At 43.0% G+C, this 27,433-nt stretch overlaps 1 protein-coding gene across 1 annotated transcript in view; it reads left to right on the forward strand.

Annotated features, from left to right (window-relative positions):
* LOC142792746 (uncharacterized) overlaps positions 1–27,433 on the forward strand; it is a 142,833-nt gene that overhangs the window by 5,781 nt on the left and 109,619 nt on the right. Inside the window, exon 3 of the mRNA XM_075885676.1 lies at positions 711–818. Within this exon, the coding sequence (XP_075741791.1) occupies positions 711–818 (108 nt within the window). The remainder of the gene's footprint in view (positions 1–710; positions 819–27,433) is intronic.

Genomic DNA, 27,433 nt, shown 5'->3' on the forward strand with positions numbered 1-27,433 from the left:
AATTCCGACCAGGCTGGCACTCACCAAACTTTGTGTTGATGGAAACAACATGAGAAGTAAGGTTTTTGGCAGAACATCAGGGAAAACAGCAGGGTTCTGTCTAGGCAGGTATCCAGAAAAAAAAAAGAGAAGGGGGCCGGGGTGGGGAGGGGAAAACTAAAGGCTGCGATTTTGATAGAGCGGGGCATATTGCTTGAAACAAAAAAAAATGGAGTTTTTAAAACACTTAGGGCTTTATACAAGTTCCCCTTTGTGCCCCCCCCTCCTCAGGAACTCAAAATAATGCTGGATATGGGTCTGGCTCTGTCATCCAGAAACATCGGTGTCATCATTCTTGAGGACGAAGCAATATTTCTAAAAAGATTACGTGACTTATCTGCACGTAATTTACTTCCGATGATTCAGCTGTCTCCGAGTGCAAAATTTTCAGTCCCGAGGTGTGTTCCAAAGCCATAGTTCAAGGGGTCATGTTCTTGCACCGCTTTGTAATTGGAGCTCAGCTTATACCATTGTGCTTAGGGACTTCTTTGTACATACCTGCATTTGTTACATATACCTGCATATTTATGTACCTCTCGGGAAAAGATTCGTTTGGTTTACTGATTTATTGACTGAATGACAAACTAACTGATTGATTGATTGATTGATAGATTGATTGATTGATATTTGTCGACTATATCCTCATTTTTTTTCTCTCGCTCTCCGTGCAGGTCCATCTCAGCAGGAGGTGTTTCTGCCTGGCACAGGGTTCAAATAGGAAGCAACCATTCCTGAGGGGGGCAAATCACGTGCGCCGGCCGCCGACAGCCGGCCCGAAGGTGAGTGACGCGGCGCCCTTTAGCGCTTCACCGTAAATATTTTATGTTTACTCGGAAACACTTCAGAGCTGGAGTGTTTTCTTACCTTACCTTGAGGAAAGTGACTCTCGAAGCGATCAACAGAGTCCCCCGCCTGGAGTTTACGGTGCAATAAAGAACCCCCTCTGTAAGGGTAGCAAGGTCAGGGCTTTCGGTGAAAATGCTAAAAGCCCAGCGCAACAATAAATAAAAAAAGAAGACGCGCAGAGATGGTGCTTTGTTTTTATCCCACAAAGCTTATAATGTTTTACGAACGTGGGTGCATGTTGACCGCCCCTCCTTATTTGGTGTGTGCATAATTTTATTGTTCATAGGTGGTGATTGTACTGTTAGTAAATTCTCTTCTTCGTTACGTGTCTGCACACACTGAAGCGCAAATGGTGGTTTATATTCCTCAACAGCTGCTACTAAAACGTAGCCTTTTTTCCCATCTGTGAGTAGCTATCAAACAACAAAGAGATAGTAAGGACTTATCGGAGCTCTTCATGATCTCTCTCAGTGCGTGTTTTGTTCAAGCAGCTCTGATTGTTTAAAATCACCAATATCTATGAAGTCACACTCGCCGAACCCACGACCTAAGACTTTTCATCACTAAACTTTAGGCACTTTTGTCAATTAGAGCTCGCTACTGAAAAAAGATATCTATATGTTGAAGCATGTAGATTCTCTAGCTTTCCCTAAGTCCGTGTGTATCACTGTTTATCACTTCGAGTGTCTTATTTCTTGTGAACGATCCTTACTGTTTAATCATGCATGACACCAGTGTTGTTGAAAGCACTTTAGAAAAAAGTGTGTGCGTCACCATGCCTTTCTTTAGCTGTAGTCTTAAAGTGGAGCCTGTCTGCAAATTCCTATCACTTTTTATTGTTTACGCGATTATTGAGCCACGGAAAATAAGCTTAACATTTATCAGATAGGTGTTGAGCATTCGCGTCTGCACAGCATGGCATTTAGCGGGAGTAGCAAACAACATATCTATAAAGCTTTAGACAATTCGTTTTAGTGCAGCCAGGAAAATCGAGAATGCGGCCACTGTGAAATATGATCTGCAGGTGTGTTCCAGCGTAATGTACTCTGTGGCCGATGATTATAAAGGTCAAAGAGGACAATAACATTGCTAATAACAAATCTATACCTTTCCAGCAGAATTATTTAAATGAAATATCATCTGCGAGCAGTAAGTCTCAGTCACCAGAACAAATAGAAGTCGTTACAAGCCGCCACTTTCATGGCGAGAAATTAGGAGCAATTAACGTCGGAGGTGCGAAATCTTTATTGCCACCACTTCATAGTGCGTGACACATTGCTGCCAAAAGGAAAGACCGCTTTTTTTTTTTTCGCGTTGATCAGATAGCCCGTGGCGTTTCGATTGCGTGTTGCGTAGGGATGTTGAAGCCAGCGCAACAATTTGCTTGGCCTCCTTTATCTACAAATTTTGTATCTCTTGAATTGTCTCGCTCCATCTAATTATCAACAACCTACCTGTTATTACGATACATTATTGTTACGATGGTGATACAATATTATCTGTGTTTTGCTCGTGTGTTGCTTGGAACAGTACCAATTTTAACGCCTTTATTTTCGTATTAGCTCTGAGATATCATTTCGGGGATTTGGTCACTCCAGATAACTGTAGATTACACGGTATGCAGTGAATGAGTAAAATTTTCGTTTCGTTCTGCTTGGATAGAATACCACTTAAAAATTGTGGTAGCGTACGAAAGTGAAATAACGAGTGAAATAGAAAAGGCACAGAGCAAACGATATATGCGATATGCTTGGACGCATCAAGTGCAGCGCTTGTGCAAATGAAGATGTTCACATGTGTACTAACTTGACTTTTTTCTCGCAGCGATTGCGCAAGGTAAGTGTTTCTCATGGTCGCCGATCGGCTCCTTCTCGTACACTTCTGCCACTTTTCTTCTGCGCAGCTACACTCGGTGCCAACAAAGGATGCTTGTTTGCTTGCGTTGCTATACTTAAGAATGAACCAATCGTGAATTCCTTGCATTGCTGCAGGTATAAGCAGCGCGAACACTTTCTAAAATTTCTGTGCTTCGCTCATGCTCTCCATCTTCGCAACGAGCTACCCGCTTTGCCTCTACAACTTCGTCACGTGACTTATCTCGCTTATCTACACGGGACAACCAACGCTAGGTGGTGACGGATTCACGCGCATTCATTTCAGAAATATTGTGCCCCTTTTTGAATAATATATTGCAGTCTCATATATACTAAACAATATTTGCGGATGTCATGTTTTCTCTGGTGTTGGAATGTCAACGAGTCCGTTGTGAGATCCAACGTGCTACCAGCTTGATAATCTTTTCATGTTCTGTTTCGCAATGCAACCCCCACTCAAACGTAACCAATATTAAAAGAACGAAAAGCTCGTCGGCGTACAAGATGTGAACGAATGTTCGTCTTTTAAGCTGGGTCTACGTATTTTTTCCTTGTGTACTCTTGGTTATACTCGTTGTAGTATACTTAATTAAATGCAACCAGATGAATACTTTGTATCTGATGTAAGTTCCTACTGCTCCTTTTTTGCCCTATAGCCCTGAGTAATTTTTTTTTTTTTTGTTCGTAGAGGGAATTCAAGTGGAGACCATACCGCCAGTGAGCAATATACTTGCAGGCACTTTACATTGCTGAGGACATATCATAAATCGAACTTATACGAGCTTCTTGGCCGCTATTTTCTTCGATTTCTTATTCCTTTTCATGGTCAAAAACTAAAGAACTGCTCCGCTTGCAAGACCATTAAAATTCTTCTGGTGGGTTTCAATTTTCTATCACTTGCTAAGCTTCGATACTTTATCTGTTGAAAGCCATTTGAAGAACACGCAGAGGTTCATTTGAAGGTATATTTTCACGCAGGTTAACGTGATATTGATGCTTCAGGATTTTTTGTACACAGCAGGGGCTCTTTAATTTAACTCCCGCGACTTTAATCCCGCGACTTGCGGGTCAACAGCCGGGTACCACTAGACCAACGCGATGGGGTTGTTTTTAAGATGAACAGTGACCACATGACACACAGTGAAAGCAGGAGACGCCCACAAGCCCAAGCCCTAGGGTGCTTCGCATTTAAAAGAAGATACGAGTTGATCACGATGCGATAACTTCTGCAGAAGCAGCGGCAGCGGCTAGGCGAGAGCGGCATGCGACGCTGATGGGGCGCAGGCGTTGCGGGAGTGCAGAATTGAACAGAAACGACGCTACCGGAACATCAGATGAGTGGAAAGTTCAACATAAAGTACTACGACAGACCAAGAGAAGGTCCGACTAGGATCTCATTTTCACATTCTTTTCGAGTACAACCAAGCCTGAGTACATTTAGAGCGCCACTTACATACCCAGAAATTCAGGACGTCGCTTTTAGTCCACCCGTTTTCACGCCACATGGCTAACAGACTTAACGTATCTTCTGGCACGAAGCGCCATAAGCTATGTCAAGAATGAACCAACTCGCCCAACAAGTCACCGTGGCGTACAGACCTTCGTGCTGTACATCATAATGTACATCACATCTGCATACTTTTGCTGAGGCTTTACCATTATCAGCCTCCACTTTACCATCGGTTTACCGACAGGTGATTCTATTACCCCTGTAATGCTGCTTTCATGCACTGTCGATTTGGGAAAGCTCTTCGGGAAAAAACTCCACGCAGCATAATCTCACGAAATTGTAAGCACAAATACAGGTTGTCCTATGATACATGTCAATATAGTGAAATCAGTGAATAATTTATCATTGCACTACAATTAGCTTTTTCAAAAATCGCACCATATATTTAAAAACGATACGCAAAAATGTCTCGGGAATAAAATCTAGCTGGCCAAATAAAACTGCGTTGTACAGGGTAAAGACGTTATCAGCATTAAGTGCTTCAAGTGCGATTAGCGAAAAATTAGACATTGCTCAGTACTATTTTTTTTTTTTTGAAAAACGCTCCCCATAGCGTTACGCCCAGCGCTTCCCCTTGGGGTCAGCTTTGCCGCACTAGTACATGTCCCAGATTGCTCGACATGTAACGTTTTCAGCTGGACATTGCATCACTGTAAATGCGTAAAAAGATGCTATGTCGCTTCTCATGTTATTCTAATATTAAAGCTCGTCGCTTCTGAATGTTCCGCCTATAATAAGATTAGGATACACAAAAACCGTAGTGCTGTAATTTTACGCTGACTACAGTGATTACAGAAGCACTGAGTGAAATGGACCACTGCCTCAAATTATGGAAGCTACAGTTTTCTTTAAAAGACATCATTTAGTGTAAATTATTTAGAAACAGTTGACATATTTAATGAAGGGAGCCGTAATACAACAATACTCAATTCGAACCGGCTGCAGCTTCTTAACAAGTTGTACGGTCTTAATGTAGAGGGAGCATTCATCGCTGCTGCACTCCGCCATTTCAAATGCGCTTTGGAACGGCAACTTAGGAACGTCCCTACCTCCGCTCAGTCTTTCTTCTCGATCGTCTGTAATCTCGGTGCGAGAGCGTGAGTAAGATTAGCAATAGAAACAATAACAACCAGGGTCACTCCCGCGACGAGCGCCAAGAGCTGACGCAGCCGAGTCAGTGACATCGCGCTAAAAAAAAAAAAAAAAAAAAAAAAAAACGTGGGAACAGGGCCGAGGGCACGCCAGCGGTGATATGCACTCGCTATCCGACCGGCCAATGCTTGTGGGTGTCGTCTTTGGTCTCTGCAGTCGTAAGCCTCGCAGCTGCAAATCGTATACGAGAACCCATTCGTTGTGTGTATACACGACATGAAGGAGGCCTCGGCGATACCGCTAACATGTACGAACACCTCTTTCTTTCTCTCTCTCTCTCTCTCTCTCTGTCTCCACCAATACAAATGCGCGAAGACTCGGCGTATGTCATATACAGTCCTCATTGCAATCCACGGCCACAGCTTGTGCAATCGCCATTACTGGAGGGCTTTGCGAGTTTGTTTGATGCTCTCGTAGCGAGGACACGCCTTGGTATAGGCAGTGTTCCACGCTACCTATAGAGTTTAAACGAGTTTTGCGGCATGGAGGCTTATCATATACGAGGGCATATGACAAGTTTGCTAAATGGTGAGTAGACACAGGCGACATACAGGAGCGTCGGGCGGGGTTACCTTTATCAAAAGAGGCGAGCTCAATGTTATCTGTCTAGCCCAACAACACTGCGTGAAAGGCAGACTTGGAATTCTCGAAGGTCTCGGTGAGCCACCTAAAACCGAGTTCAGTAACTTTCTTTATCCGTTAACATGGCTGACGCATGAAAGACGATAAGGTCAAACAGGCAGCGAGGTGGTAGTTCAATTCGTTGTTTTAAAGCGGTTCCTGAACTTCAGGAAACACACTAAAGGTAATGCGTTAAATTGCAGTGGCAGGTGCTTTCTTGAGTGTGCACCAAATTATAAGTGGGCAAGCGTTCTTGCGTTCCTCGCCTCACGGCACGATGGCGCCGCATCCGTGAAAATCAATTTTTAAGCTTTGTTCCCATCAGGAATGACGAGAGGCGGGCATAGGTGAGAGTAGCCCAGGCGTTTTGTCAATTTTAGATATCGCTCCACTTCCAGCATCGTTAGTTGTTCAGTGTGTGTTGTCAGTGCTCTCATATTTCTTTTCCGACGAGCCTCGCGCAAACGTTGCACCGATAAGCCTTATTCCACAGAGCACGTGCACTGTAGAGCAGCGCCGTGTTGCGTTTCTCGGACAGCTGCGGCATTCGGAGGAGAGCAGGCAGCGTCTGCTGCGATTTGCTGTTACTAAAAACGGGTGTGTAGCTATTGCGGCTTTGCGTATATAATCGCAAATGACCGACTGTTACTATTCCTCATATATCTTTTGCCGCAACTCGCAAGCACGTCTGCGCATTAGGCTGTTATGGAAATATAGATATTCCCAAGAACTTTGTCGAGACATCTGCGCTCCTGTCAAGACCACTGATGCACCGTCTTAAAAATGAAATAAATAAAATCAATTCAGTGGCTACAATGAATACAGATACCTTGCGTGTCCATAGAAATTGCCTGTGCTTCAGAACAAACTGTATTTTGAACACAAGGAACCTTTAGCTGACCTATTCTGCGTTCTGTTCCCCGTTCCACTCAATCGCTCTACGTTACCGGAGTGCAGCGTGCGTTTCTAGTTTTGGCCAAGCGTCGTTCGGTCAAGGCTATCGCGACGCCACCGGTGCATGAAAGTTGTAGTAAATAAAAACAAAAATTGTTCTTATCTCGCAGCAAGAGAAATAATTCTGCTTTAAAAGAGTGTGGATTCACTTACTGTTCCACGCATGACCATTTTTTTTTAAATTCACCTTCACTTGGAGCTGGACTACAATCGAAGCCTTCAAGGCAGTTCAAATGCGTTTCGAACGCCCTGTCCTGAGGCAGCGTGTTCACCGCGTTGCCTAGTGGCAAATCAAACTACAGAGCTTCTCTGAATAGGTCGAAGATGAGTTGCTGTTAACAAAAAAAAATTGAATTGTTTCTATAGTAACATAAAATCGCTTACTATCGAAGGTTCACGTAGTCCCGTTGACGGAAGTATCAAAGAAGCATCTCGAGGCAGACTTTTATGGTCCGAAGTGTCGGCTCTCGATCGTTTCGTGGAACTTCACCTCACACGCGCGGATTCTCGAAGGGATTGGCTGCGACGACTTCTCGGAGGAAGCACAGGTTCTCGTGTGTACTGAAGCGCCGTCGGTGCTTGCGCGTTCCCGTGCAGCGCGAACTCGCGGCATAAGAGGCTGCCGTTTTGGTCGTTTCTGCTCGCGTCACGTGATCCTTCGCTCGCTACGACGGTCCGCTCATTCGCTCAGTGCCTAACCGTCAAGCGCATGACGGTTCTCTGTAGAGGATAAAAGTATACCTATATCATTTTCTAAAGACATGTATGGGGCGTGTATTGTTCGTCCTGACGCCACATTAACAGTCAATGGAGCATAAGATTGGTGCATCATAACAATGAGCAGTGTATAAGAATGCGATACCGCTCCATCTGCAACCTTTAAAATCTCAGTTCATGTATATCAGTTAAATGAAGCTAGCACTCAGTTGTCTTCGATATGTGGAATCAAGTAACGGTACGCTGTTAATGATATTGTATTATGTGATTACTTGTTTCCTCAATAGCTGACACCAAAAACAGCACTTTCAGTAATGCATCAGGTACATCTCGGGTTCTTAGCAATGGCTACAATTCATCCATTGCGAATCCACATTGGTAAATAGGCCTGTATACTTACGGCATTACCATTGCATGCCTAGGCGAAGCCAAGGAAGCATTGTTGGTGCACACATATGTCACGTTTTAATGGACCGATAACGCTAGATTAAACAGCCTTCGAAAACTGACAATGTGGTCAAGTGAGCCAAACAAAACTACATCTACAAACTCACGTCAGCGAACGCGCTTCTTCGAAAGTTAAGAACATAGGAAAAGTTTTAAAACGAGTGCGTCGGCATCACGGTGCAAGTGGTTGGCACCGAACTCTGACCACGCAGAGGCGTTGCCCAATACCTCTGGGCGCCTTGCAGTCGTTCTTTGCCCTTGAAAAGAGGGCGCCTATCACCACGAAACGTTTCTGTTTTGCTCCGAAGTGCTCGCCTCATCGAACGTGTTTGCTAATCAGACCTCGGACCACAGTACGTGGGCGTCATTTAAAAGGCGTTATTAAGGGTCTCGAGCCTGGTAGGTCGTACGTGCCGAAGTGATGATACTCTTTTACATTTTTTGTGTGTGTGTGTGTGTTTTTTTTGCCATTCACGTCCCGACAGCATCCTCGTCTTTACTTTCTCGTCCCTGGTCGAGAATTGACGTGCCGAGTGTGGGCCAGCTGTCAGTCTCGACCTCCTAGGCAAAAAATGGATGGCTGGAAATTTTCCGCGTTCAATTGTGTCGCGGATGTGGGTAGGGTATTGACGCATAGCTGCACGTCCGCCGTATCGTCTACCCGCGTTGCGCCAGCCTTGCCAAAGCGAGCTACTGCAGGTTTACCTATTCGCTCCTGAATTCTTCAGAAGTTATTGAACCTTTACCCTTAGTGACGTGCCCGCAACGCCGACTAGCGAGGTATATACAAAAACACGCGTAAGACGTGACCAGAGTGTCGACGACGTCGCTCTCAGACGGCGCACGGCTTCTGTTTTGTTTTACTGCGTTCTAAATGTATTGAATATATGTACCAGACCCGTATAGCCAGCATTTTTTTTCGGGCAGGGGGGCACTTATTGATGGCATTAAAACACCTATTTATTATTATTGTCCTTGGTAAAACACACACATCCATCCAAACTTTGAGTGAAGGCTAGTTTTCCACCCCCCCCCCCCCCTTGGCTACGGGCCTGATTTGTTCTCACGTTTCTAGATATCGAATTAATTTCGATGTCCCTGCGCTAACAGTGATTAAAGCGGAAGCATCGACGCATCTAGTAACATGTTGCGGAATGAAATTCAAATCTAAATCTAAATTTAGGTATACGACTATATGGGTTTATGAACACGTTGAGCGTTCAACGTGGATAAAGCTTACATCTTGGAAGGCCGTAAATTGCTAGTTTTGTCGATCACAGCAAGGATGAGAGGAGTAAAGCGTGGTTGCATTTAATTGCCTCTTAAGTATCTTCCTACAGTGCAGAAATCGAAGCGTTGTTTCGGGACATGTAACACCAACATATATGTTGTTATTACTGGAAATGCGGCTTCACTGCCACACTACAACGCTACGGAGTGTTCACGCTGCAGCGCAGCTATGGAGGAATCAAATAGATGCGAGAAATAAAAATCTACTCGTGCAAAGTGTGAAACTTTGCGAGAGTTACTGAGTGGCACTACTGCATTGAGCTGACGTCCACTTTCCATAACCGCAACGTTATTTGAGAGCAGATTGATACATTATTAATCCGCAATAATGAAGAACTTTTCCAATGGCTCAAGTTATTTGATTGGAGTACTTTTTACTGGTTTCTATTAACGCAAGTATAATTAGATGAATTAAAAAAATAGAGAGAAAAGAAGGTGCACAAAAGAACCAGCACAGCCACGCCCACGAGTGTGTGGGTCCCATGAGAGCACATGGTTGAGGTAATCGTGGAACACCGGTGCCTTATATAGCATCAGCCTCAACTCCACGAAGCGGCGTCATAGTCCCGAATAGTCAACGGACAAGCTCAGAGTTCGAGCGATCACGTAGCGTTTGAAATATTTAGTAGGGCGCGGCCGTGATTCTCGCCGTTTTAAAGTGTGCTCGCCGTAGATAACCTGAGAATACCGGTTAGCTTCACTACGCGTTTACGGAAACTAAAGCTCACCGATATATGTGTGCACTGGCATCTCATTTTTTCCCCCTTATTATGGGGCATAAGCTCACTGCAAACGAGAAGCAAACAGAAGAATTGAAAGGAGGTTTTCAGTAGTGATTTCACTTTGTTATCTTGAAGATTCCAGTAGGCATTAGAATTACAGAATGGGTCATGTGCAAAAATAATAAATCAAAAAGACTGTTACTAGAAGTATTGTGAAATAATTGCTTCCATGAAGGATTTATCTGGAGTTAGGATATATCATTGGCGTTACAGGTGAATGTTTTCGGAGTAGGGTTGTTCAACCAACGTTTATGTTATGTTCGTGCGTCCTTTGTGTGTATATTCACTACAGACATTCATTACAACATAAATAATGGCCTACAGACTGATTGCATATTTCTTGATTTCGCCAAAGCATTCGATCGTGTCGCCCATTGTCGCCTTATTTCAAAATTATCTGCCCTCCGATTAGACTCCCTCACTTTATCTTGGCTACGCAATTTTCTGTCACTTCGCAAGCAGTTCACAATCGTTAATAATTCTTCCTCTCCCTCTTCGTATGTCTCTTCTGGCGTCCCACAGGGGAGCGTTCTTGGCCCATTACTTTTTCTTATCTACATCAATGACCTCCCAACTAACATATCATCGCATATCAGAATCTTCGCTGATGACTGCATGCTCTACAGACCTATAAACTGTCCTAACGATCACTCCATCCTTCAAGATGATCTGAACACTATTTCTAACTGGTGCAGCACTTGGCTTATGAGGTTGAATACTAATAAGTGTAAAGTTGTTTCTTTTGGACGTAAACAGGTCATATCTAACTTCACTTACCATATGCAATGTGACAGGCTCTCCACGGCGACTTCTTACAAGTATCTTGGCATCCACCTTACACCAGGGCTTTCCTGGTTTGATCACATCACTAACGTTTGTGCAAAAGCCTCCAAAACATTGGGGTATTTACGCCGAAACCTTCGTCGTTGTCCCACTAACATTCGCAAAATGTCATACCTAACTTTCGTCCGCCCGCAACTTGAATATGCCTCATCTGTTTGGTCCCCTTCCGCTCAGTATCAAATTAACATGCTGGAAACAATCCAGAACAGAGCCACCCGTTACATTTCTAGAAACTATGACATCAATTCCAGTGTGACTCAGCTTAAACTCCATCATTCCCTCCAAGCATTAAATGTTCGTCGTCACGTGTCCTTGTTATGCCTATTTCATAAGTACGTCTACAGTAACAAAACATCGTCGTTGCACCTTCAACGCCCGCTCTACACGTCACGCAGATTACATAACCATCTCAGCTTCACTCGCATTTTTGGAAACACGAACGCGTTCAACACATCCGCACTACCACAAGCCATCCGCATGTGGAATGATCTTCCCGACGATATCGCCTCTGATAGCAACCCCAACACGTTTCGGCAAAAAGTTCAGACCCATTTCCTTAATATTTCATCTTGACGTTCTTTTACTTCTTTTCCGAGGGTTTTTATGTTACGGAGTGTTCTTATATACTTCATCTCCATGTTTACGTATTGCTGACTTATTGCTTTGTTAATTTTTTTTGTTATTACTAACCGACATTGTACCGTTTTTATTTTGAAATTTACATGCGATTTTTCACTGTAACCCCCCTTACTCAATGCCTTCTGGCCTGTAAGGTATTTTCAATAAATAAATAAATAAATAAATAAATATACGCGCGCATAATTGAAAAATTCACGTGAGGAAAGGGGACTTTGAACCCCTTCGCCTGTTCACATCATTTTAATGCATGTTAGGGTTTTTAAGACGACGCATTAGTGCTCCAGAGTGAACAAAGCATTGTGTAATATAAATTAGCCAATGAAACAATCATTCATGATTAGTATTTTAACCTGAATGCAAGTTTTGTGGCACCGTTGATAAGAAAAAAAAAGAAAGCACAAAGACGTCACTGTAGAAGTGGTTGTAGAAGCGATAAAATTGCGTGTATCTTTTAATAGGTGCTAACAGCCTGTTTATTTTCATTTTGTTTGCTTTTAGTTATGCAACCATACATAATTTGCACGCTTAGCCAAACATCGATTGCACGCTTAACTAGTAACCCAAAAATACCAATAGTGCACGTGTTTGGCACGAAGATGTCACACGATGGTGCCAGGCTAACAGGGTAAGAAAAAAAAGAGAGTAAATATGTTCTACACGCGGCAATATTTGCCTTGCTTACGGTCATCTTATGGCGTGCCGCGCCATCTCTGAACTATGCCAAAAAACTCGTTCCAAAAAGCCAAGCTCGTTGCGCCGCCGACCACTGGAGGTCAGTTGCGTCGCCTCGTTTCAGCTGGGCGGCAAAATTGCATTCCCGTATATTGTGCAAGGTTGGGATAGCTTGCATTACACTTAATAAGTACTTGAGATTACTGCAGCTTTTGATCACTTATTTGTGTTCAACATGTTGGATAACAAGATTTGGATGCACATTACCAGACGCAATAATTTACACGCGTTCACTTCAATAGTTATAATAATAACTAAACAATTAAATCTCGTTACTGAAAGTGTTCTTTTTTAGTCAAGTACTGCGAATAGCGGCAGTTGGGATAACTGAAATGCCCGCTAGGGAGAAACGAAGAGGAAAATATTCACAAAAACAATGAAATCGGTGTGATGTGCTTGGTAATTCACGAATGAAAGATAGACTCGGCTGAAAGCGTAAATGTATGAATATTTTTCCACATACAAGGACAGAGGGGGAGTTGTAGCGAGCATGACTAGCGTTTAGTTGCACTGGAAAACAGCTGAGTTCTCAGTAAATAGCTTGAAAAGTATCTGAAACAAATTGATAGTCTTCCCGGCAAATTGGGATATACACAGAAATCGATGGTGTATCAAATATTCATAACAAGCGAAATATCAAAGAAGCGCCGAAAATGATTATTTTTTTATTTTCACACAGATGATAGCAATAAATATGAAATAATAAAAGCAAATACCATCGGTTATCTGGACGGCCACAAGATATGTTTTCAGTGGCTTACATGTCACGAACGAGTGATAGGAAACGAAGTTGTTGACAAATAAACCACTGCAGCACACAAAGAAGTCCACTTGACACCAGTGCCCGTTTATTTCTCAGGAAGCAAGAAGGTTCTTTCCGAACTGTGTCACAAATTATGCAAAGACGCTTGGTTTGACGAAAATACAAAGTCTTCACTCCTATATCAAATAGATCCGTCTTTCTGATTTTCACCTAATCAAGAGAGTGATAGTCAATTTGACACGCTATCGCACCGTCTACGATTAGGTGTTTCATACACACATCACTTTTTATGCCGCATAAAAAAAGGAACGTCCTCGCACTGCGGCCATTGCGATCATGTCGATGCGTCAAAGGAGCATATTCTTTTAGAATGTCCGCAATACGATCAACAATGCAACGAACTGAAGGATCGCTTGAACCGACTCGACAGACAACTATTTACGATTACAAAAGTACTTGGACCATGGCCGCATTCAGATAATCAAAGGCACGAAGTGGGCGGCTTGCATGATTTTTTGATGCACACAAATCTAATGAACTGCCTTTAGTTCATATTCTACATTGCCGCTATCTGTACGGACTGTATCCGCAATGTGATCCCGATTTATAAACTGGACTGTGACCATACTTGCTGTGCTAATGCTTGCAATATAAGACCTATAATGTATATAGCATTGTACACATTGCCTCTCATTAGTTCTTTATTTCATTCTTAATTTTCTTTTTTGTGTGTTTATATTGGTCATTACTGTTGGTCATAGCCGGCTCTAATGTAGCCTACGTTCCCATGTTCTGCCAATTAAAAAAAACAACAAACAAACAATCAAGATCATAAAGGAAAGTTTGTGCGTTTGCATAGGATCATTTAAATTGTAAAAAAAACACAAAAAGAAAGCAACGAAAAGCAATCAGGGCTTGGATTGAGTAAAATGCACTTGTCTCTGATCATCACACAGCAATAATGTTTTGCCATTCCCGATAATAGCAGTGTAAACTTCAGTGTAGTAACGTCTATAGCCAGGTTATGAACGAAATGTTACATAATTTAAGTGCTTCCTTACTATACACACATACCATACACAAGGAAATCACGTAGCGCTGTCGCAGGTTCTTTTATAGGCACTGTACTAGGGTTCCTACGCTTTTCTACATGCTAATAACAGACGCATATCCTGAGCTTCAACGTAACTCCGAAGTGTGTCTTGATGCGTGTCAAACTAAAATAACTATAATTGCTATGGTTTTACGCCCAAAACTACGATACGATTATGAGGAACGCCGTAGTGGAGGGATCTGGAAATTTCGACCATCTGATCTTCTTTAACGTGCACTGACATTGCTCAGTGCACGAGCCTCTACCATTTTATTTCCATCAAAACCTCTACTGAAAGGTTCCGTATGCGAGTCCAATAGTTCCACATGTTTCCATACAGAATCCATGTGTTTTCCATATATTTTTTATATATTTTTCATATATTTTCGTAAGATGCTTACGGAAACACACGGAATTATTAGACATCGCATACGGAACGTTTCATAGAGATGCCATCGCCGCAGCCGGGGTAGAACGTGCTATCTACGGATCAACAGCTAAGCACACTAAAATATACTCAAGCGAAGCCGACCACTTGTGAAGTTAGGCTTTCCAATAGGTGCACGCTGACTCTAAGAAAAAGAAACAAAATGCCAGATTTGCGCAGAACGCGCAGAACAGTCACAGTTAAAGCTAGAAGAGCAGCCTTTGTTTGGCGATCATTGTACTGCCTTTGGATAGTTGTGTGACCCACGAAAAAGTCGCGTGACAAGTCAGAAGTCTCGTAAAGGAGTCGCATGTTGTTGTTGTTGTTGTTTCATACAGTGCTCCTCAACTATGAAATCAGTAAAATCGTATTTAAAGCCCATATTACACGCAGTCGTGTTTGTTTAATTTGTTCTCGCTCAAAAGCTTCCGTATAGGATGGCTTGCCCATAAATCTTAGCATTATCATTCAGTTGTGGGATTCATTTACCATTCGTCTGCTGTTGAATTCCCTAGAGAAATAACGAAAATTTTGTCTTTAATGCTCTGCTGCTTCACATACTGCTCAGATACTGAACACGACTTGCTCTCAACTTGCAAATCTATTTTTCCTCTCAATAAACTAAGGTGTCCCGTCTAGTTAGGTTCACGCGTTCCGTCTTGAATTTTAAAACATCACAGCTTACCAGAAGGCATTCAACCTTTTTTTTATATAACGCGCGCACAGTGATATCAGGACGTACGTGTACTGAGTCCTCTAACGCTTTTTCTGACTCACACTGTGGCCTTCACTGCCTTTCTTTTGTTATTTCGTTGTTACGTTTGTGAAGCCGTTCTGTTTCGTGCCTGCCGACTGACCTTTTTCGTATTACTTGCTACTTCCGAAATCATCCCATATTGCTTTATAGATAGTGTGATAGTGTGTTCTCTAGGGAGGTAGTGGTTATATATAGATGATGTTACCCAGAGCCTGTGATGGCCTGGAGCATTTGTGTGATATTTTAAAAAGGCTGCAATCCTACAGAGCTGTAATACTTGCAATAAACCAGCTTGCTTTCATTGTAAATAAAATAGAAACAACCTGCTTTAAATGTCTTACCCAAAACAAAGCCTGCAAAATAACTATGGCTTTATTCACCCACCCCCCGCCAAACCACATACCTCCAAAATAAAAAAAAAAGAAATAAGGACGAAACTAGTAATTCATTATGTTGATGCAAACAATTAGCCCGCACACTGACGATTTTCGCTGCTCGTCACGCTGGAAAGGGGCCTCACGTTGTTCAAAAATAAAAAAATACATCTATTTAATAGTCACCCAGGGAAAATGAATAAACATTCTAAGCATCATTTTATAACATTCTTGCGGCTACAGAAAACAATGAATAAGGAGCTTCAGGGGCAAAGCTCCTAAGGGTGTGGGTCATTTCCTCTGTAGTAGTAGTAGTAGTAGTAGTAGTAGTAGTAGTAGTAGTAGTAGTAGTTGTTGTTGTTGTTGTTGTAGCAGTAGTAGTAGTAGTAGTAGTAGTAGTAGTAGTAGTAGTAGTAGTAGTAGTAGTAGTAGCAGCAGCAGCAGCGTTATTAGCATGTAGCCACTTCTACTTTATGAATAGCCCAATAGATGGCGCTGTCCGTATACGTCCTTGGAAGTATTATCACTAGATGGCGCTAGTGCTGTTTGTATACTTGACGATTTTTTATAGTTGACAGACAGACAGACAGACAGACAGACAGACAGACAGACAGACAGACAGACAGACAGACAGACAGACAGACAGACAGATAGATAGATAGATAGATAGATAGATAGATAGATAGATAGATAGATAGATAGATAGATAGATAGATAGATAGATAGATAGATAGATGCTTAGCCACATTCATAATCATTTACTAAGTTGACATTCTGTAAACTTTTTATAAAAGTTCAACACAGCTAACGGCCGCTAAGGACTATAATTAAGTTCATTGTCTGTTAGTCATGTCACATTAAAATTTTCGCTCGAATTGAACACCGATATCTCCGTAGCGCTACGCTGCTCCCCTCACTCGTAACTTGTCCGCCTCGGTGGGCTTTTGGGACCTTAAACCCAACATATCAATCAATCAAATCACTCCTCGGTGGAGGCGGTCACATTCTGATGGAGGCGAAATGTATAGATACCCGTGTAGTGTGCGATGCCAGCCCATCTTAATTAACGCCGGATAGTCCAATTTTTTAAGCCCTCTGCGACGGCGTCCCTCACAATCATATCGTGGTTTCGAGAAGTAACCCCCCCCCCCCCCCCCCCAAAAAAAAAATGTTATCGCTCATAACTTCTGGGCTTTCTGACGTCCCTTGTTTGACGGCTGTTATTTCGCACTAATGTAACAAAAAATAAGGCAGCAGTTTCTATCATAAGGTCCTTCGTTTTTCTTATGTAATTATTTCCGTCTAAACTGTCAGAAGTGACCCCAGGTAGCGCCGTATACTTCCAACTATATCCAGGCAAGAAAAAAAAAAAAACTAATATTTATGCGCTCGTCATATCAATATCAGGAAAGTACGAAAAAAAGCCTTGACTATAGTTTATACGCCTATAGGAAGTTACTTGACAGCTCGAGGCAAGACGGCTCGTGCGTTGCGTGATCAGTTATATCGACGGACAAAGATCCTTGGCCTGTCGTACTTTGCATGTTCATCATGCTTTGCCCGCTTTTCGGTATACTCGCCTTCCTTCGATTATTCTGCGGTCAAGGATCTCACCCTCGTCTGACTGGTATGTGAACCGAATAAATGCGTTTAGTTAGAGTTTGCCGAGTAATCTTAAGATGTCAGGCCTATTTTCTACTCGTACTTTTTTCACGTCCACTTCGCTGCCGCTTTTAATAATGCTCATTAAAATGGTTGATATAAACCATTTCCCTTGACTTACAAAACAAGTCCTGCCAGAGAGGAATTCAGCAGAAGTGCTCCAACGCCTAAAAGAAAAAAAAAGATAAAAAAAGAGGAATAAAGGAAGAAAAAATGACTTTGCACATGTCAGCACTGCATTACAGTTTCAATAATAATTATTTCTGGGTGGTTTCGTTCCAACACCACGATGTGGTTACGAGGCATGCCACAGCTCCAAGGATGTGCTCCGGAAATTTCGAACATCTGTTGTTCATTTTAACGTGCGACGACATCGTACAGCACACGGGCTTCAAGCATTTCGCTTCCTTCGAAATGGGACCGCCACGGCCGGTATCGAACCCGGGACCTTTGGGTAAGAAGCCGAGTACCCTAACCACTACACCACTTCGGCGGGAAACATTGTAGTTCCAAACCTGCTAAAACCGTGTCATTAGAATACGCCAGCACAGTATGGAATCTTTACACTAAGTTCAATATTGATAAAATTGAGCGGGTTCAAAGGAAAGCAGTTCGTTTTATATACAACAAATACTTACCACCTGATTCACCCTCGGCACTAATGACTGCAAATGGCATTCAGCCACTTGCTTCGCACAGACTCAAACAACGGCTTTATTTCGTTTTTTTGCTACATAACAATAAACTCGCCATTGATCCACCAACGTATCTATCTTTCCTATCAACTAGGCAGACCCGACATCAGCATTCCAACTTGCTTACCCCATATTTCGCGAGAACTGATGTCTTTATGTATTCTTGCTTTCCATGGACAGTGTCTGATTGGAACAAATGATGGGATCCCCATTCATTGTGAATTAAGTAGAGTGAATTGCATAGTGTATGGTGCATGTTATTCCTGTTTTTTATGTGATGTGCCCTTCTTGGTTGGACCAATTATGGTTCGCAGTATGTACTAAGTAAATAAATAAATAAATAAATAATATCGAATCAGGCATTTGTTGAACCCTATCTTCTTCCCTTATTTCCCGAAACAAACTTTTATTGTCGGTGTGGTGATTTACATCTACTGTAAATACTTTATGGAAGACAAAATAATAATATTATTTGGGGTTTAACGTCCCAAATTTGTAGAAGGACTAACGCATGCAATTACGAAGCGGAACTTGAGAAGGTTTGCACGGCTCACTCATACGCGAAGGAAAGCTGTACTAAACAAATTCTACTACATCTTATTTTTTTAAAGGGCAGTGAAAAAGAGATAAATTCCGGAGTTTAAAACCAGTTACTTTCGCCTAGTCATTTGCGCTTGCGTAGTTTGCCCGCAGATCGAACGCATAACCACTGGCAATACATTCTTGGCCCGGGGAATGTAGCAGGCACATTGCACAGTGCATCATGCATGCACTAGGCAAAATGGACAGGTTATAAGTATATACATATAGGGATAACTAATAGAAATAAAAGAGAAATACCCACATTTCTTTGTAAAATGATATAACGGAAAATACTAGAGAAGAAAATTTGGCAAGTCTATCAGCTTGATGTACTGGCATTATTGTCGGCTAGTTTTCATTAAGCATTTCTTCATTGAAAGAAACGCGAGCAGCGAGAAGCGTGGCTTTCGGCCCAGTCCGAACTCCGGCATACCTTGTCTGTCGTAAGGAGTCTTTTTTCAGTTGCTATCACGGCAGTGGGATAGTATCTTTCTCCGGCTGACGTTAACAAGCCGCAAGTGCTTATCTGTCAGCCACTCTTGGCGCTTGAAAGCACACGCAATGCGATAGCGGCAGTCAGACCAGGGACTTTAGCCGGACCAGGGACTTCAGCCAGACCGGGGACTTTACCCAGACCAAGGTTCAAGCGCTATGGTGACGTCGGCTGAAAGCAGAGATTCGCCAAACGACAAACAAGGCATGCCATTTTTCGAGGGGGCTGAAAGCCACGTATCCGCTGTCCACGTTTCTTCCCATAGCGAGAGTACATGCGTTGTCAAATCCGCGAAGCTTGCCGAAGCTCACCACCTTATTAACACCGTCGTACCACCAGACATCAGCTTGTTCGACAGCTGGGAAGTCGGCAACGTGCCGAAAGGCTAAGGATGACAAAGCACGCTTCCTTGATATGATACGTTGCTTTTGGTGAGCTGCGCTTGTGGTGGCAGTCAAGAGGAAAGCACAGCCGTGAAAAATTAGCGAGTAATGAGGAGTGCGAGATGTCTATGTGAAGAAAAACACTACCTATGACGGACACCCTTGCGTAGTCCTCCAAAAGTGTGGGATAAGAGCTGCCGAGCACACACGCCGACTCCCTAGTGGTATCGCACTCATTTTCCGTGTTGGGAGTCCATAAACTCAGAATTCTAGCGCGGGAGCTATTCTAAATTGCCGCCGATGCTATCGGCTCTTCGCGCCTTCATTCATCGTCGCTAAGTCGGGTGTTCTTTGCGAGCGTTATCAACGCTGTAAGCCAGTGTGGTGCCTACATACGCGTATGGCACACCATCGAAATATCTTGACTTATCATTTTCTATCGCTGCTGGCTCATGCGAAGCAGTTCCTTGATACGTTCCAAGAAGTGCCGATCCATGGATAGATTCGATTTGATTGATGCGTGGGGTTTACCGTCTCGAAATTACCAAATGATTGAGAGACGCCGTTGTGGAGGGCTGCGAAAATTTCGACCACCTGGGGTTCTTTAACGTACCCCCAAATGTGAGCACACGTGCGTGCAGCATTTTCGCCTCCATCGAAACTGCAGCCGCTGCAGCCGGAATTTGATGTTACGACCTGCGGGTCAGCAGCCGAGTACCTTAGTCACTAGACCACCGCGACGGTGCAATCCATCGGTAGATTCAGTTTTCCTTAACGCCATGTACTGCACACTGTGCATTTATTCTGATCAAAAAAGAAATTCATGACACTTTCACAACTGCACCGGCACTGTTAGAAGAGAGACGTCCACAAAGACTTAAGAAAACACCAACCCGTTTGTAGCACGAAGGCAGAAGAAGAGCTGTACGGATTTCTCTGAAAAGCTTCTTAGTTACCGAATCATTCATCCTGGTACGTGGTAAGTGAAAAAGTCAGAAAAAATCATTATGTTTTTTTTTTCAATCCATCAACATCTTTTGATGGAAAGACTTTTTCTGCATCTAAAAATGTAATACAGGTATAATTTCCTTTTTAGGTTATAATATTGTCTCTGAATTTTTTTTTTTTTTGCATACCTCATTTCGAACGTAATTCATTCATCTTCACAAAGCATAGCATGTGCGAGAACCTTCGGAAAGCATCGTGAAGGTAGCGCTTGTCATTTGAATAGTTATCTCAGTATGGAATTCTACAGAAAGTATTTCCTCCGCGTGAACCTGCTATAGTATATATCTGCCTTAAAGGGACACTAAAGAGGAACAATCACCCCAGGTGGTCGAAATTTCCAAAGCCCTCCACTACGGCGTCTCTCATAATCATATGGTTGTTTTGGGACGTTAAACCACACATATCAATCAAATCAAAGAGGAACAATGACTTGGTTAATATTGATAAACTGCACTCTGGAAACTCTATTGCCATAAGTTTCCCGCTCATGAGCTGAGTATTGGCGGACAAAATTAAAGTAAAAAAATTATCTTTAAATTCCGTGCCAAAATCTATGCGCATGGTGTAACAAGTTGCAAAGCGTATTTTTCGTAATTTTTAAAACATTTACTCTATAACACTTTCCGAAACTTCGTATGCTGTAGGTCTATGGTACTCACAGATGACAATGTACTATATTTTTATCGAGTATAGGCTATGTACGTACTAGTAGGTGCCTTCAAAATTGACTACGTCATGGTGTTTGGTGCGGAAAACTTGTGGTGGCGTCATCCAACTCCATTTTCTTTTCGCACGTTTTCTGGCTCACTGAGCGTCATGTCGCGGTAAGGGTGTTGTTTTTGGAATGTCGACATCGTACGTTCATAATGTGCCAAAAATAGTATTGCTGCGTAGTGTCCCTTTATATCTACTGGTATAAAACAAAGCTACGTATACATAGGTAAAAGTTTGAGCTTTAACTGCATTGCGGCAAAAAATCTGGCAAAAAACCACAAGGTCTGCGTGGAGCGCGCAGCACAGTCGCAGTGAAAGCTGGATAAATGCCTTTCAGAGCCTTTCTTAGCCACTCTTTTGGTATTTATGCTACAAGCACACCTGCAGGCCACCCATTGCGCTATAAATCATCGTATTTTGTTGTTGTTGTTTTTTGTAATGAGATTACATTCCCTATGTCATCCTTCATCATTCTTCTTAGAAGCGCAGTACTCGCTGCTCACTTGCAAGAATATTTTTTTTTATTCTGCAGCTGACGACGAAGAAGAATTATGCTTAGAGCTATTATAATGAGGCATACCATCCGATGACCCACTCGTTACGCACTTGGCATTTTGTGACGCCTTGCTGTTTCTCGGCTGCTCCAAAGTGCTTTAAGGCAAAACCCCACATGCGCGAAAATTCACGCGACGGCTACTATCTACGCGACAGTAATCGCCTTCAAGCAAGCGTTCGCTTGCACGGCCTAACCCCATTCACGCGGCTGCTTCGGTGAGTGATCTATGCTTTTGCTGGCATGAGGGCGATGTCAGCGGTTTGCAATAGAAAACACGATGTTGTGTTGCGTTATCCACGGTACAGCCGTGGCCACGTCTGTCTAGAGCACTCGAGGAGCCGGTTTTTGCTCTGCGGGCTGAAACCTTGAGGCAGTTTCGGACACTGAAGTGGTCTATAGCATGCACGGCCTAGTTGTCAGGCTGACCACGTCAGAGCCTGATACTGCCCAAAGGTTTCTATCGCCCCACACAGAAAAAAAAAAAACCGGCTGTTCGCGTGCTCTACACAGACGTGGCCGCGGCTGTACATAAATTGCTTGTATAAACAATATAAAAAAATCCCATCAGTGTTGTTACGTGCCACCAAGTCACGGCACAACAGCGCGGGACTTGTAGTTCGTGCCGACTCACGTTCGCTTTCTACAATGTCAACGTTCGCTCGTCGCTGTTGCCCATGTATACGTTGATACGCGTGTTCGTAGGCAAATAGCGACTATCAACAGTAAGATACTGACGTAGATCATGTTGCCGCGCTTCGCTATTGGCTGCTCGAGCACAGCACTTCGGCGGCCGATGGGCGACGGCTTCCAACTCTGAAGAACCGAATGACTGTGCGAGAAGGAGCAGGCGATACGTCAAGCCAACCTCCTCAAAGGGCAGCTAGTACATTTCTCGCTTATGGTGTTGGGCACTTATTACACACATAGCGCGATTCGCTTCCGGACATTAAGCCTCCGTAAAGCCAGTTTGCAACGGAGTTTGAAGCATCGGTGTAGCTCTGTGGTACAATACTGGGCTGGCACGCCGGGGATTCTTATTGGAATCCAATCGTGGACCTTGTGTTTTTTTTTTATTCACTCAAATTCTTTCTTATTGCGTGCGATACTGGTTACGGACACCGGCGGTGATGACGGCGCACAGTTATATGGTGCACGCGACTCTTGTTGTGATACCATAACAGCTGTCACTGTAAAACTGTAATTCCCGGGCTCGGAAGCAATGCCGAAATTGGTAAAAATTCACGTCTGTCCTTCTCCAATCTGTTCTCATGAACAATGAAAGCGTGCTATATCAGCAGCAGTGTGTCTGTAACAATGCAAAGAAGCAGTAGCCACCGTAAAGGTTTTACAGCGAAAGCTGTTATGAGATCACAAGAAGGATCGCGTGCGCCGTACTTGTGCACCGCCGCCACCGGTTCCTGTAGCCACTATCGAGCAAAGGGACAAAAAAGCTTAGTAAATAAAAAAAACACAGAGGGGACACTGAAATACGAATCTGGGTCTCCTGCGTGCCTGCCCAGTACTCTACCGCAGAGCTACGTCAGTCCGTGGAAATCCATTGCAAACTGACCATAGGCCGGCGTCATATCGGCAAAGGAATCACATTAACGCGTGTAATAAAGCGTTTCAGAGCAGCTATAAGGAACAGAAAGGCGTCACACAATGCGAATTGCGTAACGAGTGAGTGAGTCATAGAATGGTGAAGCCCATTACAATAGCGCTATAGGCATAATTCCTCGTTGCCCTCAGCCAAGCAACAAAACAGAAACACACAGAATTCCTTTCAATGGAGTAGCGGGTACCACGCTTCTCCGAAAACTGACGAAGGATGGCATACCAAATGCCTCCCTAATACCCCGAAGTTATTATGATTTGTGGCGAAGTGGGAACCCTACAAGTGTGCGTATTATAGCTGTTGCACAAGTAGTGTTTAAAAAATGCCAGTCTTCCAGCTTTCCCTGTGGTGCTTGGCGTTTCACGTAGGCCTGGCGGTCTTTTTGCGATTACTTCGTCTGATATCTGAGCGAGGAAGAGGACATATCGAGCTATGAACCAAGTTAACTGCTCCTTACAGCACACATGGATTCCAAGCGCATGGAAAATCGCTAAAGATGTGTTGCTGCGAAAAAATCCAAGCCTCGGATACGTCCTGGATAACATTCAGCCAATTTCGCTTACTTCAAACCTAGTTAAAATAATTGAAAAAATTCTTCATAGAAGGCCCAGTGAATTCATCGCTCGTCAAGACATCCTTTTACCAAGGCAAGTAGGATTTAGACAGGGGTGCTCTATATGGTCGGCTCATGTTGCCGAATTCGCCTTGCAAAAGTATCTGGTGAGCTTTCTGCATTAGTCACGTTAGATATCGGAAAAGCCTACGATAGTGTGGAACACAGTACATTAATTTCAAGATTAGAGGACTGTGAGGTCCCCAAGTACATTATATCTTGGGTTCAGGAGTTTCTCTTTCAGAGACAATTCTTTTATTGCCACGAGGGAATTACTTCTGCCTCATGTAAGCAAACAAGGGGTGTTTCGCAAGGATCAGTCCTGTCACCTCTTTTATTTAATATATTATTAGCATCCATTCCCGTTCAGAAAAAGGTTCCTTTTTACGTCTACGCCGATGATATTGCTTTTTTCTCGTCTCCCCGAGATATCAATAGTTTGTATCAAATTCATATTTGATACACACAGTCATATTTGAGTGAGCTTGAGGTATGGCTTGGCGGGCTGTCTTTTTCATTAATGTTAGCAAATGTGCTCTGCTTGTATTCCCTCTATTCATTCCCGTAATTCTTTCACTGCATAATCGAAATGATCTGATTCCACAAGTAACAGCACTAAAATATCTTGGCATTGTTTACGTGGACAATTTAAATTAGCAGCAACAAATAGAATCAAACACCCCTAAAGCAGCAAGCGCCCTATGGTTGCTACACCGGTTTTGCAATGAGAATTCAGGGATGCGCAGGGATACGTTACTTATGATATACAAACTTTACGTACGCCCAATTCTGGAGTTTGGTTGTGTTCTGTTTTCCGGAAGTGCCGAGTACAAATTAAGACCTCTTATATTGCTAGAAAGGCAAGCTCTGCGGCTGTGTCTCGAGCTACCTAGGTGTGTCGTTAATAGCGTGCTTTATTTGGAAGCTCGAATCATTCCACTTGATGCTAGATTTCGACAGCTTACTGTGCAAACTTTTTTAAAACTTTACGATGCGCCCCTTTTCTGTTCACAGGCAGTTTTCATCAAACATCCAGTTTCTTTCTTTCAGCGGCAGTGGTTTCGTAATCAAAGACCCCAAGTCATTTTCTTCGAGTCTCTGTTATCAAATCTTCACGTTTCCCTCCAGCATTTAACTCCCCAAACCCTATGCTCGGTGCCAGTTGACTTAATTTTCGATAATATTTTTCCGAAAAATGCCAAGTTACTTCCAAAGCATGTTCTGGAGGGCCTCCTTCAAGACCATCTCAGTCATATTACCAATTACGTAGTAATTTCGACGGATGCAACGCAAAATCTTCAGAAGGCTGGAGTAGGCATTTTTCTCATCAGCTTAATTGGTATTTTGCGCTCCGATTGCCTGACTTTACACCAATTTATCTTGTAGAATTCCTGGCTAATACATTGGCTCTTCGAAAACTAAATTATCAGCAATTAAAAGCTCTTATTATTTCGGATGCTTTGTATGTACACACCTAACGTCCGCAAAGCAGCCTCCTCTTCTCAGGATATTTTGGTCTCTCGTACCGCATAGCCTATCAGAAGTTCGGTTTATTTGGGTCCCCGGGCATGCCGGAATAGTACTAAATGAAATCGCTGATTCGCTCGCTTTGGCATCTTTAAATTTCCGAACGATTCAAACGCCTGTTAATCTTAAAAATCAACGAAACATCGCTCCTACAATCTGAAGAATTTCGGCAGTTGCAATTCACATGGAACACCGCAAAATGCCTTTCTCGTCAATGTGAGGTGACCCTCACAAGCTTTCGCTGTAGAGTTCCTCGGTTAAATTTTTATTTCCACAAATCAGGATTTTCATTAACTAACCTATGTGCAGTTTGCAATGAACCGGAAACAATAGATCACTTTCTCCTCACATGCCGCCACTTCGCCTCACTGCGCCGAATAATTCTTGAAAGACCGATTGGTATGCTCGGATTGCCAGTCAATACATCCACCCTATTGGAGCCAGTCAGTTGGGTGTGGGCCGCAGTGCTATTCTGTCAGCGCTACATAAATTCATTCAGGCAACCGGAAGGATAAGCTGCTAGTGGTACTGCCAGATATATCCAATTCTTTGTCCCCCTTCCTCATTCTTGTTCATTTGTTTTATATATTCAGGTTTATCAAATTCTTCTGCACTTTTTCACATTTTTTCAAAGGAACACTCTCATTGTTCTTATCTAATTTCTCTCTTTTTTTAGAAAGCGTTGTAAAAAAATATTTATTATAAGGTACAGTGTGGCCAATCCCCCTTGTGGGTATGAGCCTAGATCTCCTAGGCGACAAGACAAGACAAGTCTGACACCCTAACTAAGTCTGCAGACCATAACTTAAGAACCCATTAGTTGGAGTCATGAAGAGTCCCTCACAAAGCAAATGAACGTCCTTCAATGATTGCTTCATGATACTGTTTTTTTTATTTGGTGAGTAATAAGTCTATAGACTGATTTTCAAGCGCGTGTGCCAAACATCACGGGATTATTTGACAGCGAGAACTTATGAAGTAACCGATCGCAAGGATTGATCTATTTAGTTCTTATTTTGTGTGTTTGGGAAGCGATCCGGGGTAGCTGCCGCGAGAATAAGAATACTATACCTTAATGTATTTTTATTTTATTGAAGAACTCATACCAAACATTTTTTCAATATACAGGGCCACTGCAACTGAATTTTCTTATGTGTAAGCTAAGCGGCTGAGCAGCGAATAACTCAGGATCCTGACAACTTCTACAGTTCGCACCGACACACAGGTGAAGAAAAGACAAGGGATGACAGACTTTGACTTCAATAAAAGATGTTGGGTTTTACGTAAAAAAACAAAGATATGATCATTATAGGGACAGAGCAATGGAGGGCTTTGGAAATTTTGACCTTGTGGTATTCTTTCACGTGCACTGGCTTTGCACGGGCCCTTACCATTTCGCCTCAGTCGAAATGTGACCGCCGCAGCCTGAAGAATCGAACCCGCGACCTACGAGCCAGCAGCTGGGCACCGTAGCCACATATCCACCGAGGAGGACAGACTTTCACCTTTAACCAAGATATCCCGAGATTCCGTATTTTATGCGTACAAACGGTACTCGCCTTTTTTCTTTTATTAACTCTTTTTCCGCATATATATACGTTTCTTAGCAAGCGTCTCTATACACATGCTCTGAACTTTCCTCGAAGTTAAAAAAAAAGAAACTCGCCACTGTTTATGCAAGGGATGTCGAATGCTCTTCAGCGGGGTTTCCAAGCACATGGTCAC

Source organism: Rhipicephalus microplus, unplaced genomic scaffold, assembly GCF_043290135.1.
Source record: "Rhipicephalus microplus isolate Deutch F79 unplaced genomic scaffold, USDA_Rmic scaffold_240, whole genome shotgun sequence".
Lineage (NCBI taxonomy): Eukaryota > Metazoa > Arthropoda > Arachnida > Ixodida > Ixodidae > Rhipicephalus > Rhipicephalus microplus.